The sequence below is a fragment of the Oryctolagus cuniculus genome, chromosome 13, assembly GCF_051225735.1.
Source record: "Oryctolagus cuniculus isolate XC-2025 breed Fujian yellow rabbit chromosome 13, ASM5122573v1, whole genome shotgun sequence".
NCBI classification, from domain to species: Eukaryota; Metazoa; Chordata; class Mammalia; order Lagomorpha; family Leporidae; genus Oryctolagus; species Oryctolagus cuniculus.
This window is the reverse complement of record NC_142879.1, coordinates 49,974,573-49,991,362: the sequence shown is the minus strand read 5'-3', so window position 1 is coordinate 49,991,362 and position 16,790 is coordinate 49,974,573. Positions and strand designations below refer to the sequence as shown.

At 56.7% G+C, this 16,790-nt stretch overlaps 1 protein-coding gene across 1 annotated transcript in view; it reads right to left on the bottom strand.

Annotated features, from left to right (window-relative positions):
- Positions 1-7,336: 7,336 nt before the first annotated feature.
- The window catches only part of GALNT2 (polypeptide N-acetylgalactosaminyltransferase 2), a 197,530-nt gene continuing 188,076 nt past the window's right edge, over positions 7,337-16,790 (bottom strand). Inside the window, exons 14-16 of the mRNA XM_002717390.6 lie at positions 16,617-16,743; positions 12,735-12,854; positions 7,337-9,776 (exon numbers count right to left, since the gene is read on the bottom strand). Of these exons, the coding sequence (XP_002717436.2) occupies positions 9,621-9,776; positions 12,735-12,854; positions 16,617-16,743 (403 nt within the window). The 3' untranslated portion in view covers positions 7,337-9,620. The remainder of the gene's footprint in view (positions 9,777-12,734; positions 12,855-16,616; positions 16,744-16,790) is intronic.

Sequence of the window (16,790 nt, the reverse complement as noted above, 5' to 3'; positions counted from 1 at the left end):
CAGAGTTACAGAGAGAGGTCGAGCCAGAAAGAGAGAGGTCTTCCATTTCGCTGGTTCACTTCCCAGATGGCCACAATGGCTGGAGCTGTGCCAATCTGGAGCCAGGAGCCAGGAGCTTCTTCCGGGTCTCCCAAGCAGGTGCAGGGGCCCAAGGACTTGGACCGTCTTCTACTGCTTTCCCAGGCCATAGCAGAGAGCTGGATCAAAAGAGGAGCAACCGGGACTCAAACCGGCACCCATATGAGATGCTGGCATTGCAGGCCAGGGCGTTGACCCACTGCGCCACAGCACCGGCTTCAGCTCATTACTCTTGCAGGGCTGGTTCTGCAACCAGGGCAAAAGCAGACTTTAGCACAGAGTAAGAACGGGGGCCCTGCTTCATTCTTTTCCAAACGCACGGCAGACGTCAGCTTGGAGCCCTTGAGTTTCCCTGTGGCTGTGAGCAGCAGCAGGTAAGGTGCCATTGTAGAAGGACTGCGCAAATGGGCAACCCACATGACCCCCATGCTGTCCCAGGTGTCACCTAAGCAGACAGGTCACACAGGTCAGGTCATGATCCATCGGCGGGAAGTCCGTCCTGGAAAGGCATCTTGGAAGCCTGAGGAAGACAAACTGCCTGCAAGATGAAGCCTTGCAGGGAGGGCTGGCCCCTCGGGCCCTTTGCCGCCGCTCACAGCCACCCCGGCTTCTCTCCCTGCACTGAGGGGAGGGGGAGGCGGGGCTGTCAGAGGGGCAGGCCTGGTGCCCAAGGAGGCTCTCACGGGCAGAGAGGAGTTTTGGCCACGGCGGCAGGACTGTGGGATTGCAACTTCACTGACACCGGCTGTGGCCCTGAGCCATCCCGGGGCCCTGCTGAGCGCTGAGTGCTAGATAACCTGCGTTGGAAGATGACTGGGAGGCTCTCGTCGTAAAAGCCGGCAGCCAGCCGAGAACTTTCTGGGTGCCAGGCCCGGCTAAGCGCTTCACCTGTGAGGCGCTGCCTTCGTCCCCCAGGCTGCTGTGAGCAGTGACCAAGGTCTTGGCAACGGACAGCAGCAGAGGCTCTGGCTCTCGCTCGCACGCCACCTCTGCCCACTCTGGCACTCTGAAGCAGGTGTTGGGAGGGCTGTGCGCTCTCCGGGGAGAACCTGGGAGACTCTCCGGCATCTCTTGGTGTTCCCTGGCCTTGGGCAGCACCACCCCAATTTCTGCCCCCATCTTCACACTGTCTTTTTGTTTAACCCTCTCTCTATATATATTAACAACCACAAATAACAGAAAATGTGACATTTTCTGTTGGGGTCTGCCTTACTTCACTTAGCATTAATGGTCTCCAGTTGCATCCATTTTGTTGCAAAAGTCAGGAGTTCATTCTTTTTTATGGCTGAGTAATATTACATAATATATATATTCCATCATATACACACACACAAATATATATATACACACACACACACACACACACACACGCACATTTTCTTTATCCAGTCATCAGTTGATGGACTTCACACTGTCATTTCTTCGGTGTGCATTAAATCTGCCTCTGCCTTTTAAGCTTTTTTTTTTTTTAAGATTTATTTATTTATTTGAGAGGTAGAGTTACAGACAGTGAGAGGGAGAGACAGAGAGAGAGGTCTTCCTTTCCGTTGGTTCACTCCCCAAATGGCTGCAATGGCCAGAGCTGTGCCGATCTGAAGCCAGGAGCTAGGCGCCTCCTCCTGGTCTCCCACGTGGGTGCAGGGGCCCAAGGACTTGGGCCATCCTCTACTGCTTTCCCAGGCCACAGCAGAGAGCTGGATTGGAAGTGGAGCAGCCGGGACCGGAACCGGTGCCCATATGGAATACTGGCGCCACAGGCAGAGGATTAACATACTGTGCTATGGCGCCGGCCCCTGCCTCTGCCTTTTAAATAAGGACACTGTGCCTGGATTTAAGGTTCATTTGCCTAAGCCAGGATTCTCCCTCCACAGTCTTCTTAAAGCAACCACAATGAAGATCCATTCCTTAAAAGCGAACGGTTCCAGGCTCCAGGACTTGTGGGACCTAATGTCCCTGAGTGGGCCACTCTGCAGTCACCAGAGTCCCTCCTCAGGTCTCCAAATGTTCACGTCCACTCCACATGCAAAACATATTCTCCTCACCCCGAAGTCTCCACCCCTACAGCATCTACTCCAGTCCCAAATCTCATCAACTCCAAAGTCCCAAATCACATCATCTCGCTGCAGCAGAGAGGAGGCTGGACAAGACCCTTCCTGCAGGGGCCGGTGTGGTGGTGCAGTGGGTTAAGCCCGGGATAGCGGAATGCCAGTTCAAGTCCCGGCTGCTCCACTTCTGACCCAGCTCCCTGCTAATGCACCTGGGAAAGCAGTGGAAGATGGTCCAAGTGCTTGGGCCCCTGCACCCATGTGGGAGACATGGACAGAGCTCCTGGCTTCTGGCTCTAGTCCTGCCCAGCTCTGGCTTTTGGGGAATGAACCAGCAGATGGAAGATCTCTCTCTCTCCTTCTCCCCCTATGTCACTCTGCCTTTCAAATAAATAAATAAAAATCTTTATTTTTTTTTTAAAGTTCCTTCTTGGAGAAAAATTCCTGTCCCTGTCTGGACCAGTGAAACTAGAAAGTAACTTGTGTCCAGAATACTACAGCAAGACGCCCGTGGTGCACCAGACACAGACATTCCTGTCCGAAAGAGGGAGAGGAGAGGAAGGAGTGATGAGCAAGGAGTGGCTTAGAAACCCCAGAGCCAGACAGCCATGGGTTTCAAGTTCTGGGGGGATCCTCAGGGGCCTAATCCTGTACCCTCTGGGCTCACAGCCTGGCACCAGGGCCGGGGGTGGGGAGCTTGCTGGGGTCAGTATGCAGGCTAGGACAAGGGCCACAGAAACACCAGGTGACCCGGTCTCAACTGTGGCAGGGTGTGTTTGTCACCAAGACTCTAATACAACATGATGAGCACGATTCTTCCTCTTCTTCTTCTTCCTCTTCCTCCTCTTCTCCTTAAGATTTATTTATTTGAAAGTCAGAGATACACAGAGAGAGGGAGAGACAGAGATTTTCCATCCACTGGTTCACTCCCCAAACAGCCACAATGGCCAGGGCTGGGCCAGGCCAGAGCCAGGAGCCAGGGGCCCCCGCCCGTGCTGCCCCAGCCTTGGTGGTGGTCCAGGATGGGCTCCTCCACCCAGGCCTCACTTCCCCCACCCACGTGGTCCTGTCTTACCATCAATGAATATCCCGGGTGTTGGCACAAGGCCCAGGGGTCCCCCGGCTGCAGGCCCTCCCCGTGTCCCATGAGCCTGCAGGGAAAGCCGGGGAGGCTCGCGGTAGCTCGTCCATGGGCTGGCCCGGACTGGGAGGTGGCTGCCATCCTTCACCTCCAGTCTCACCAAGAATCCTCCGACATCAGTGGGAAGTCTTCATTTCACAGCCTGGGGTGCCTGGGGCAGCTGAAGTGGCAGGCTCTGGGGGTGGAAGTCCAGCCTCTTGGCTCCCATGGCCCCTCGCTTCCTCATGCAGGCTGGAGCCCCCTCTCCCCCAGCTCTCCCAAGGTAGCACCAGGAGTCGCTACCACGACCCTGGCCATGCCCAAAGGCTGGCCTGCCTTCCCCTGGCCTCCTGCCTCTGCCCCTGGACAGAGGACAGTCACAGCACTGGGCGTCACTGAGCGTGTGCAGACTGAGCACATGGTGGGGTCCATCGGGGGCTCAGTTTCCCTGGTGGTAGAAGGGGGTAGCATTTAAAACCCTTCCCTCAAGCCTCTCTCCCGACTCCTGAGCTTCAGTCCTGCGTGGTGGCTCCGCCCGAGCCCGGCTCCTGGAGGCCTCACCCAGACCCGCAGGCCCAGGATGAGCAGAGAGCGGAGGTGGTGGGCAGTGGGCACCTGCTCGTCCCGAGCTGTAGTGCTGCCCAGGAGGGTTCTAAGGACAGCATGGTAGACGAGGCCGTGCCCTGGTGATCGTGGAACGCTGCCATTGTTCGCAGGGAAGAGCACGTGACCAGTCCTTCTCCAATACAGAAATACAGAGGGCAGACAAGTGTCAGCAAAGCCCCAGGCCCTTTGCCTGCCACGCACCCCAGGTTCAGCCAAAGCAAGGAGCGGGCATTGCCAGGGCAAGGGTCTTCCCTGCAGCCCCTCCCAGCTCGTCCTCAGCCACCTCCCCCCGGGGCACCTGCCTGCTGCTATTTCTCAATGCAAACGGGAAGCAGTGACTCAGGGTGATCTGTGCCCACGCTGTGCCCAGACTCTGGGCCAGAGCCCAGGCTCAGTGTCCAGGACAGCTCAAGCCCCAGAGACGCTCTCCGTCTCCCACCTTGCCGTTGGATGCCACTGCAGCGGGCAGAGAACTGACTCACATCCGTCAGAGGCCTCCAACAGCACAGACAGATCGCCAACAGGATCTACTGCAAGGACAGCTTGAAAAGGTCGAAAACAAAATTGGGAGCTAAGTTTATTTCGGCACAGACACATTTTGCAATCCACACATACAAAGGGTCTTCACAAGCCTCATGAACAATGCCTGTGAAGAAAACAAACTATGGATGGATTTCAAAATGCACCAAAACAAACATCTGCCACCTGCACCTTCCATGGCTTTGTGCACATGTGAGACACACACAGAGGAGGGGGATTTACGAGGGAGCTGGTTGGCCGCGGGCCGGGGACCTGGGATGAACCTCGGTAGCACGGCTCAGGCCAAGGCTGGAAGCTTCAGAACCAGGGAGCAGAGGGTACAACTTCCAGTCCAACACCAGGGAAACTCGGGGGTAGGGGGTGAGGCAGTCGCTGGCGTTAAGTCCTGGAATCCAAAGGCAAGAGACCTGGGAAGAGGTTGTCCCTGCTCCACGTGCCCCCGCTCCATCTGGCCCAGCCAATTAGGGGGCGTCCACCACACTGGAGCTAGCTCCTCCCCTCTCAGGGCACGGTATCAATGCCCACTTCCCCACGGACACACCCGGAGAACGCTCCACCGGCCCTGCAGGCGTCCCTCAGGGTCCAGAAACTTCCACGGGGAAACTTCTGAGTGACACCCAGCATTTCCTCTATTATGAGCGTAGCCAACACACTGGGAACTTTAATTTAAAACATCGCAGATATTTTCACCACATTATTGAAGAGCTTTCAAAATACTGTTTATGCTCATCACTATCTGGGAATCAGGGCAGCGATTAGATAAGGAGGCCTTGTTATTTAATGCATTAAGCGGCACATTATGAAAATATTGAGATAACTGCGTCAGTATAATCAGTCGTCTTTGTTCTATGCGCTTCATTCATGGGAAAACCTTTGCCAAGGAGGTCGAGACATTCATGGCCCGAACAGGGTAAAGGGCTGAGTCCACACAGCTGCTTCTCCTAGACGCAGGCATCCTGAGGGCGTGCCGCTGCCCCTGCCCCCCAGGCTGCTGCCAGAGCTCTTCCAGGGGCGCCAGCGAGCTGGGCATGGCGGTGCTCCTTCCCTGGCCTCCCGTCCAGCAGCAGGAAGGACCCTGCCTCCTGGCTTCTCACGCACCTCACAGCAGGGCGCAGACGGGGCCTGAGAAGTCAGCAGGGGCCATGGGGGGTGGGGGGCTGCTGAGAAACGCGTGCCCTCCCCCAGAGAAGACGGCAAGTAGCACAGAGGAAGCCAAGTGGGAAGGGGGTGGTCAGACAGGAAGCAGTTTGTTCCAGGATCCACTCGGATCCTATTACCACTGCATTTCTTTTTAAAGATGTATTTATCTATATGAAAGGGAGAAAGAGAGAGAGAGACAGACGCAGAGAGAGATCTTCCATCCTAAATGGCAAAGCGGCAGGGACTGGGCCAGGCTGAAGCCAGGAGCCAGGAACTCCATCCAGGGTCTCCCATGAGTGGCAGGGGCCTAAGCATTTGGGCCATCTTGCACTGCTTTCCCAAGTGCATTAGCAGTGAGCTGGATCAGAAGTGGAGCAGCCTGGATCCAAACCAGCACCCGTACAGGACATCAGCTCTGTAGGTGGCAGCTGTACCCACTATGCCACACTGCCAGTCCCCGCCCCCGCCCTGCCCTGTACATTTTAAAACACGTGAGATCAGGGGCTGGTGCTGTGGCACAGTGGGTTAAAGCCCCAGCCTGCAGCGCCAGCATCCCATGTGGACGCTGGTTCTAGTTCCGGTTGTTCCACTTCCGATCCAGCTCTCTGGTATGGCCTAGGAAAGCAGTGGAAGATGGCCCAAATCCTTGGGCCCCTGCACCCACCTGGGAGACCTGGAGGAAGCTCCTGGCTCCTGGCTTCGGATTAGCTCAGCTCTGGTCGTTGCGGTTATTTGGGGAGTGAACCATTGGATGGAAGACTTCTCTCTCTCTCTCTCTGGAACTCTTTATTTCAACTAATTAAAAATAAATTATTAAAAAAAAAAAACCACATGAGTTCATACTGCAGAGTCCTATAGCTGGGTGGAGTTTGAGATTTTACTCTGGAAGGTGCTGCAAATCCCACCCTCTGTTCTCCCATTAGGAATCCACACAGCTCCCCTGTCCACAGAATGGGGGATGGGGAGGGCAAGCCCCTTCCTGAGCAACCCGCCCACGGCAGAGCCCGCCTGCCCAGGCTTCCTCTTGTCCCCGGCCCGTGTGCTCATGTCTGTGTCCCAATCCCACGGAAGCACAGCTCAGACGCACCCCTTTGGGGCACGGTCCATGTGCTCAGCCAGCAGGACGTCTTGCTCCTCCCTTTCTGGGGCCTGTAGCATGTTTCTCCCCCACCCCAGGTCTTCCCTGGGACTCTCGATGTGACACAGAGCATCTCAACAGATCACTGCTGGACGGATGCACAGTTCCCAGCTCTGCTGGGTACCAGGAGATGAGCGGACGGCAGCAGAGACAGACTTGGTCCATGCCGCTTGCCCCGGCACCTGCGGGATGGTTGGCACGCAGGTATTTTAAAAGTGATCCAAAGACCGCCAAGTAGCCTGGGATGGAACTGCAGGGTCCCACATCCCGGAAAACAAGCCTAAAGACCTTAACACACATTAACAACTGTGAACATTATCCGGTCTCGTGGTTTGGAGCCTGGGTATGGGTCCAAATGCCCAGGCCGACTCCGGGTGGGTGCCCAGGAGTGGTGTGACCTGCTGGCTGCTGGTCCTGAACAGGTGAGCCGCTGCAGCCTCCACCTCCCAAAAGACTGCACGTGAATTTTCTCTGAAGGCTTCACCGGGTGCCGGGCACATCATAAATACTCTACAGGTTATTACAGATGAGAATAAACAACAAAAGGGCAGAGCAATAAAAGGCAAACGCATTTTAGAGAGGTGATGAGAGCGGCCGAGCAGGGGCCCCGGGGGACGGCGCAGCCACCCTGTGGAGACCAGGAAAGACGCAGCCGGCAGCAGAGGGCAATATCTATAAAGTATCTTCTCTTTATTTAAGTTAAACAATTGTCAAGGATGGTTTCCATCTATAAAATGGACAAAGTACAAGCTCTGTACAGCAGTTTGTTTTAAAAATCAACTGGGAAAAAAAAATTACCAAACTATATTTTGAATTTTGCAAAACATACTCGCAGGTACCATCATTCCGGCTTTTTATGAGGACGTGGGACGACCACAGAGAAGACGGCGAACTGTGTCACGCTTTACTCCGACGGCTCTTAGCAAAGAAGTTTGCAAGTTTTTTAAAAACGGGCGTGGGCGAGTGGGGCAGTCCCGATGACGAGAAAACCAGGCAGCCGCAGTCAGTCACTTTGGCACACTGCGTCATGTAAACATAGCTCCTGCGGACGCCCGCTCCCTCCAAAGCCGCCCCAGCCGCCCGGGGCGCAGCCAGCCCAGGGCACTGGGTAGACACAGACGTCCCCACAGTACCGAGGGTGGTAGGATTTCTGGGTCATGTGGAGGGGTGTACGGCCAAAGGATGCATCTTCAGAAGCCCTGATCCAACGGCACAGGCCAGGTTGGTGCAACCTCGGCGTGCTCTCCCCTCCAACGGCAGTGAGCAGCTCACAGGTGCCCGGGCCCGGCGTACCAGTGCCAGGCCTGTCTGCCATAACTTCGCACGGGTCCCGGGGCTGAAAGCTCCAAAGACGGAAGTGTGCACAGTTCTTCACGCTCCTGGCTGCCCTGGCTCTGAAGGTGGACCCGGCTGCTGAGCAAGGGGCCAAACAGGGAGAAGGTGTGGGACAGTGCCCCAGTCAGGCCTTCGCTTCGGGCCCCACTGTGGGCTCCCGTGGCACAGGGTAGGACCAATGGACCCTGGCCTCAGAAAAGAGAGCGGCGCCAGTGCCATCTCCGGGGGCTACTGGTGACCCCCGGGTGGCTGATGATGCACCCGGGAGCTAGAGGGCTGCCTGGCCTGGCCAGCCCCATTGAGACTGGGTGTGTGTGTGTGTGTGTGTGTGTGTGTGTGTGTGTGTGTGCTGGGGGGAGGGGGGAAGTGGAGGAGGAAGCAAGGCCAGGATGTGGGCATGATGATGATGGAGCCGTCCGATAGGGGCGTGGGGTGGCTCTGGGGAGCCGGCCTGGGCACCCTGGCAGACACGCCGGCTTCTCCCCTGGCTGGGACTTCCGGTTCACAGCTGTGCTGTGCATTATACAGGACCATGAGGGCTCCTGTTTCACGCCCTGAAGCTGCAAGGTGTCACTTGCTTCTTCCCCTTCCCTAATTCTTTATCCGAAGCCCCTGCAGCCTCGCTTTCACCAGCGGGGAGGGGAGGGCGTGGCGGGGGGTGGGGGGCTGTGAGCTGGTCTTTTGGCAGGCCCGGAGGTGTGCGACACCTGCCTGGTGTCACCGATCAGCCCTGTCACCAGACAGCAGTGGGGGTGCTCCCTGCTTCCCACTCATGTTGGGTGTTTATTTTTCTTAGAGGAAAGAAGCATAATTTGAAAAGACCCAAAGTGATATTTGTCAGGATAAGTAACCCATCCAGGTGTACAGATGGCAATGACACGCCAAGTGGATTCTGACACACGACAGTGGCTCCCAGGCGGAAGCCACAGAGGCCGGCGGGCCGGAGCTGGTGGCGGTGGGGTGGGGGGGAGGCCCCGCAGCACAGTAGCACCCACAGGCTTCCATCCTGGCCGCCGGCTCCTCTGTGGGTGAGCCACCTGTGCGCTTCCGTCCAGCGTCCCATCATAGGTGCGTTCATACTCAAACACAGCAAGAACATCGTGGAGGGGGTGGCTGGGTAGGGGGGTGGCCTGGGCTGGGAAGACCGCTGGGCACAGGGGAGGACGGCAGGGACCTGCACAACGACGGGACTCAGCCCTGCGGAGTGAAAGACGGGGTCGGAGACGGGGATTTCGAAAGCGCTCTCCTGGCCGTGGCGGGTGGGGTGGGCACCAGCAGCGCCCCCTTCGCCCTCCCTGTCCTGCAGCCGACCTGGCCGTGTCCGGCTGCTTCTCTCCGCATGCTGCTGGTTGCTGGGCTGTTCCTCAGCGGCCGGGCCGGGAGGGGGCCTGGCTGCACCCCGGGCGAGGGTGAGAAGAGCGGCCCTCTGCCGGCCGCGGCTGTGTCTGCACAGTCCTCCCAGGGGGCTCGGCCGAGTCCTCCGACTCGCGGACCGTGATGGAATACTGAGGTATATAGTTTCGCGGAAAGTTTAAGAAACGTAATCAAGAATGTGATCGGCAGACTCAGCCCGCTGGTGCAGGCGGCGGGACGGCAGGGGCCCCCACCCCGGGCCCTCCTACTGCTGCAGGTTGAGCGAGAACTTCCACTGCTGCGACAGGGCCGGGCTGCACACCTCCACGCTCAGGCCGCCGTTCTTGGCTGTGCGGCTGTCCAGGCACAGGTTGCTGCCCACGTGCCGCAGCTTAGAATTGCCTTCGATCTGTTCCCATTTCTGCAAGAGGCAGAAGAGCACAGAGAATGAGCACACGCGGGAGAGGCCCAGAGACGCCTTCCGACTGGGGGCGCCCCGAAGGCCAGGAAGAGGGGAGGGAATGGAGGCGCTGACTGACGTGACGTGGCAGTCTAGGCTGTAGACATGTGTTGGGATATCGCATGGCACCCCATAAAAATGTGAAAGTATCGCATGTTAATACCACCACAAGCAGACGGGCAAGCTTCCTTGCGTCCTTTTATCGGATGGCCTCTGGTTATAAAGGGTGGCAGTTAGCGATGGTCCCAGGACACAAGAGCCACGGGCACCGATGAGGACCCAGGAGGGAAGCAGGCAAGCTCCACCTTGCTGCCGCCTTCACCGGGCGTCCCTTCGCCAGAGCCCCCCCGGTGGTCGGGGCACCACCTCCCTCCCCACCCAGTTGCTACCACAAGGACTCGATATAGGGGAATTTGCATTTGTTTCCAGGACAGTCTGATCCAGTGAAGTTTAACTCCAAGCAAGGAGCCACCGGAACCCGGGTTGGCCCTGGAGGGGCCCGCATTCCCCTGGCTGCTGGAGGTGGCCCTGCCTGGAAGGCTGCTAGAGGCCGCTCCACGGTCCCACTTGGGGTCTTGGGCTTGGCTGAGCCACAGGAACAGCCTGATGAGAGGGAGGGAGGTACATGTGGGAGTGCAACATCGCACGTGTCTACTCTGTCTGCCTCTACCGGGCCGTGTATTGGCTGGGAGGCGTGAGCACCTGCCTGGGTCGCCCTCCGGGCCCCAGTCTGTGCGCAGGGCCGAGCAATGGCTGTTGAACTCTGTTCTGAACTTGCCTCTGGGGTATAATTATTGTGCTTCCCTGCCAACCCTCATACAAGTTCAACCCGCCGATCCCCACCACCCACATCCACCCAAGCCAGAAAACAAAGCCCGAATCCAGGCTCCCTCGCCCCACTGTTGTTGTTGTGTGTTGTGTGTTGCTGTGTGGTTGTAAGCAACCAAATATCCCCATTAACAAATCTCTCACATTTGCTCTTTAGAGAAGTAAGGCATTTTTTTCCTCCCGAAAGCTCTCCCTTCATTAATGCAGTCTGTGGTTCTAATTAATTTTTTACACTGTATGCACTAAAGCTCCTTTACTAAGTATTTTTGCAAATCCTTTCGACACTGTGGAATCAAATCTTCTCACTCTTGCCTCCCTTTCCCCTTTGACTCCACAAATGCACACATAATACGAACACACGGACGTGCCTGGAAACTAAACATGCCAACTGGCGAGGCGGGGCAGCTCTGGGGTAGCACTGGCAGAGAAGGGGCTGGGGAGGAGCCGGGGCCCGGGGAAGCTGGGAGGATGCTCTCCTCGGGACCCTGCCAGCTTCACCGATGCCCACCTGCTCCTCCAGGGCTCCTGGCAAGAGTGAGAGTCCGTGCAGTCAGAGGAGCCCAGGAGAGGCCCATCATCTCCTCCTTCATTTCCGGCTGCTGCCTGGCTGCTGTCAGTCACCCACCCCTGGGCGCTGGTTTCCTCCATTGTCATGCAAAGCGTGTACGGAGGCTGCCAAGTCACGCTGGGCAGCCAGTGCCAGGAAAGGCTCAACAGAGGATGCCCGATGGATGGGATCTGATTCTGACCTCAGGAGGGATTCTGCCGGTCAGGTGCCAGGGTAAGCTACACTGAGGCCTTTGAACAACAGAAAGCAACCGCCCCACAGCTCCAGTCGGCTCGGCCCCCTGCGTCCGTCTGGCGGGACTGAGGTGGGGTAGGGCCGACCACAGAGACAGCAGCCGGGCCTGAAACAGCCTCTCGGGCAGGCTGCCAGGGGTTCACGGCTCAACAGATCCTCGCTCACACGCACCGTGCATCCAATCATTGCAGCCTTTTCCCATCTCACCAAGGCATGCCCATCAGCTCCTGAAATTGAGCCAGATGAAAGCAACTATTTGTTTTTATAACAGGTTTGGCGGCCAGCTAGAGGCACCGCTGCATCGTGGCTTCTGTCCCTGGGGAATGCAGCTTGCGCTCTGGGCGGGGACGGCCTCAGCCTGGGCTCCCAGCGAAAGCCGCCTTCCCTTGGGCAACAGGCACTCTGTTTTTGTCTAAGGTATTGAGCAAGTTATGACATTGCAGCATCAACACAGAGGAACGTTTAGGGGAGCCGAAAGGGAGCATTGGAGCTCTGAAGAGGAAAACTCACTACCAGCATAGGCTGGGGTTTGCAGAGTGGGGAAGGAGAGGCCACGCGGACACAGGTGTGGGAGTTCGGAGACAGACAGATGGAAGCGGGCCCTTTGGGAGCACCTCCCTGCCAACTGGGATTTCATCCAGGGACCAAGTCCCCGTCTTGCTCCTCTCGGGCAAAGCTGCGGCGGAGGCACCGACTTCCCCGGCCCCAGTCTCCACCTCTGTGAGATTCGTGTTGGAGCAGACCTGCCCCAGCAGCCTGCTGCCTCCACTCCCTGGACCCTGTCCATGTCTGCCGCGGGCACTGCAGGAAGGGGAGTCCACCGCCCACAGATGGGCACTTAGAAGACCCTCCTGTGCCTGCATTCCCATTCCTGGCCCCAACTCTTAGCCTATGGCTCCAGAAAGCACGTGCTTCCAACTCTCCACCAGGGAGGACGTCAGACACCAGTGCACAAGGTGCAACACACGCTCAAGTGTTCGGACAAAGCCATAGAACATGTGTGTGTGTGTGGGGGGGTGAATACAGCCTCACCCACTTCACCTTGAACTAAACAGGATAAATATTAAGTAAACAAAAACATGTAGTTACTCTACAAAATATGCAGTGGCATGGGGGAGGAAAATAAGTATATACTGGAAATATGCAACCCTCGGCCCCTTGGGCTTAGGCTGGACATTATTCAGATAACGATGCAAAGACGCATGCGCACAGGCTGCCACAAAGGCTGCGTGCGCCCTGCACGGAGCTGCCCTGGTGCACGGGCCTCCACAGGTGTCCGGGGAGCTTACCTGTCTGCTGTCATTTTCCCGGCAGCCCTGCAGCTTTATAAGAGAGCCAGGCGCCCTGTCCACCACAGTAAGGCACAAGTCCATGTGCTTCACCGACTTTTCCTTCGTCAAGGCCCACTCCTGGAACACAGAACGGGGAATCAGGGCTAGGCCACGCAGGGCTGTGAGATTAAGCAAAGGAAGTCGGTCAGGGGCCTAGAAGGGAAACAGGTTGAGCTGGGGAACCAAGTTCAGCGCCTCTGAGCCAGCGGAGAGCCAGCAAATGACTTTCCGCCTGAGGGCAGAGGACACGGCCGGCCGGGAGCTTCCCCAGGGGGCAGCGAGCCGTGCGGAAGTGCACTGGGGCGCTCCGTAGCCGCGCTAACAGTGAGTAGCTCGCCCCAAATGCAGCTTAGTCCAAGCTTGGTCCTGCACGAGGCGGACAGCTCAGGGTCCGGCGTCCCGCCTGCACTGTTCCACGAGGCCTGCCCCCGCGCAGGCATGGCTTGGAGGCAGCATCTGTGAATCTAACAGCAATGTGTGAAAATGATGAACGACAAACTGCATAGTTAAACTGAAAAATTAGGTGCTCAGAATCGAGCCCTAACTCGATCTACTGACACTCCCGATGCTCTCTGGAACTCGGAGGAAGGGACCCACGGGTTTGTGCAGACATGGCACACGCAGCTAGATGTAGCTGAGCGCTGACTGTGTGCCAAGTGCATTCACAACACCCCCGTGAGGGCCTAATATTATTATTCTCATTTTACAAATGAGAAAACAGAGCCAGGGAGTGCTTACATAACTGGTTCCTGATTTAAAAACACAATTTATTTTATTTTATTTTATTTTATTTTATTTATGTGGGAGGCAGGAAGAAGGAGAGGGGGAAGAGAGGAAGAGAGTGAGCAAGCGAGCGAGCGAATGAATCCCATCTGCTGGCTCGCTCCCCAAATGCCTACAACAGCTGGGACTGGGTCAGGCCGAAGCTGGGGGCTGGGGAGCCGGATCCTGATCTCCCATGTGGGTGACCAGAAACCCTGGGCCATCACCACTGCATCGGCAGAAAGCTAGAATTCACAGTGCAGCCAGGACTCCAATCCGGGAACCTGAACCCAGACACTCCAGCATGGCTCTCGGGAGTCTTACCCGGTGAAGGAAGCCCTGCACCAAACGCCCGCGCTGCCCGCCCACGATGTTCAACACTACAGACATACACATTTATGAGTGCCCATGCACGGGCACACACAGGCCCTGGGCCTGCCCGCAGGCACCCTCCTCCCCCAGCAGGGAGATGTGGGCAGGTGCACTGCCTCCCTGGCCTTAACTTCCTCACCTTTTAATTATGTGTTTTGCTAATTTTCCTCTGTAAGGAAGTGAGAAATTGGCTCTAGGTCAAATAAATACCAGGGATCAGTGTCTTGAACACTCACAGCATGCTCGATTAGGATTCTGACAGGTCCTAGAGTAGAAGGGATGCCCGGCCCGTTCCTTGCGGCATTGTAGGCTCATGTCCTGGGCACACAGAGGCCCAGCCCGACCTGCCCTGCCAGGCACTCTGGGCACCAGCCACCCGCAGGCTGCCTTCCGGGAAAGGCTACACAAGGGACCCCCACTCCGCCAGGACTGTCGCTCTTCTCAGGCACCCGCAGGCGTGGAGTGGACCCCCCCCCCCCAACGCCGCAGGACAGTGCAACGCAGCATCAGGTGTGCGTCTGCTCCCCGCCTGCACAGGGGCAAGGCAGCAAAGACCCTGGTCACCTGCCGGGCTACCCTAGTGCTAGGTACCATCTTTTGTTCTTGTCTTTGGCCTTGGCTGACACAGAGCTGAGATCTTCCTCAGCCACAGCAGTGCCTTCTGTTCTAAGGGGCTCCCAGGTGGAGTCCAGGCTCCATACAGACCAGGCTCTGATTAATCAGAAGCTTAGAACTTCCAGCCCTACTCCCACCCCTCAGGATGGGGAGATGGGCTAGAGATTAAGCTAAAGACCAGCCATGCCGCACACATCTGAGTTATGGGGCTTGGGCAGCTTCTGGATTGGCGGACACCCAGAGGTTCTGAGAGCATAAGAGGCAAGAAGGCTCTTCCAGCCCGCCTCCCCCACTGCGCCCTACACCCTGTTCAATCTTCCATCCGGCTGGCCCTGAGCTGTAGCTTCTTGCAGCAGCAAGTAACCTGGCAAGGAAACTGCTGCCCGTGAACGCTTCTACCAAATGATGACGTCTGAGGGGGCGGGTGGGAAGTACAGGTGACAAGCTGGACTTGAGCTTGGCCTTGGCAGAAGAGGGTGGCAGTGTGTGGGGGTGGAGCGGGGGATGCTTGTAAACTGAGCCCATATCCTGTGTGTCTGAGCAAACTCAGAGCAGTCGGTGTCAGGACTGAATTAAACTGTGGGTGCCTGTAGGTGCTGGGGAGCGACACATGTGTCACCAGCACACTCCTGGATGTGAGTATAGAGTATTCGCTTGGCTGCAGCGGGTGCTGCGGGTGCTGAGGAGAGACCGAAGCCATGTGGCGTCTCCCTGCAAACAGCCAGCACTCTGATGCAGAGGTCCAGGGAGAGGCTCGTCCCTACTGCCTGCCATTCACACATAGGTGCTGACCACTCCTGCGGTACGGAGGTGCCCACTCCCAGCTCGGAGGAGCCCCAGTGGGACGGCCTTGCTGTGGAGCAGGGTTTTGGACCTCCTGGGCAGCAGGTGCCGGAAGATGTCGGAAGGTTTGCTGACACCGACTTAAAGATCGTGTCTGAATGTTCTGCAGCTTTCTTGCTATTGTGTGCTTAATTATTTTAAAGCAGACTCTACACTGAAATCCAGAAAAACTAATTCAGCTATGCAAACAACAGAGCTCGTTTTGTTCTTCTGTTGCATTTCAATTATCTGAATTTGTAAAACACGGTTCATAAATATTTAAGAAATGCTTTTTTTGAGCTGCCACTCTTAAAAAGCACGGCCATTAATTTTCCCACTTCCTATGTGTCTGCTGAGGCTTGGCCAGAAACCAGGCAACAAACCTCACTCTTGCAGGGTGCCGGGCCCAATCTGCAGTTAGGAAATCTTATCTGCCCTCTCCGGTCTCATGCACGTGCCACGCTACCCCAAAACACACTACATCCCATCAGTTCCCAAAGACTGACTCTGGGGGCAGGGCAGGGGGCTCAGGAGTAGGAACACACAGCTGCACGTGTGATCTCTGGCTTCCGTTGCCTCCAGTTCATGCTAACATGCTAGCCAACGGCCACATGCAGTGGTTTACACTCACTGAATTAGACTGATGTCTACGATTACCATGTGGGCCTGGCCCATCAAGCTTTCGCTTCCATGTGTCTTTTCCAATGAAGACAGAAGGGGGTAGATTGCTGAGCCTCCAGGGAAAGGCATGCGTGTGACTGAAGCAGCTGACAGTTAACATTTTACAACCTGGATGACCATTATCTAACAGGAAGAAGTGTACAACAGTGACACTAGCAGTAGCTGTACTGTGCCCCTGTGGAGAAGTACCTATTAAGCAGGGACACCAGTTCAGGCGTTAGCATCACACTCAAGTCCAGATGGAGACATGGGTGCTTTTGGAGCAAGCACATAGCAGGAGAGACACAGCTGGCAGAGAGAAACCCAAGTCTACCAGCACTGCCAACATGCTGGGGGCAACAGATGCTAACTTTGATCAGTGCGCCCTTTGCCACTGTAGTATTGTCAGCTGATGTCGGCTCTGACGCGTCAGTCAAGGCCTGTGACAGCCCACAGCCCCCCACCGAGAGGCTGCGACCAGCAGGAGCCCAGAGCTTCCTCACATGCACTTCTGTCCCGAGGACAGGTGGCAGCCAGGCCTCCTACACTCAAGACCGCATCTGCATCCGGTCTGGGCCTGCAGGTGCTCAGGCTCACTCAGATACGTACCTGGTTTCCCCCAGCATTGTGACACTCGTAGACCCCAACAACACCGTCAGCAAAGTGTCCTAAAGTGTCGAGGCAGTTGGTCCCCTGCTGCAAGGCTCCAAACGCGATATCCTGATGGTCTGGGACCCTGGAAGGCAACAGGAGGGTCTCGAGTCGTTCCTAGGACCCTCTGCT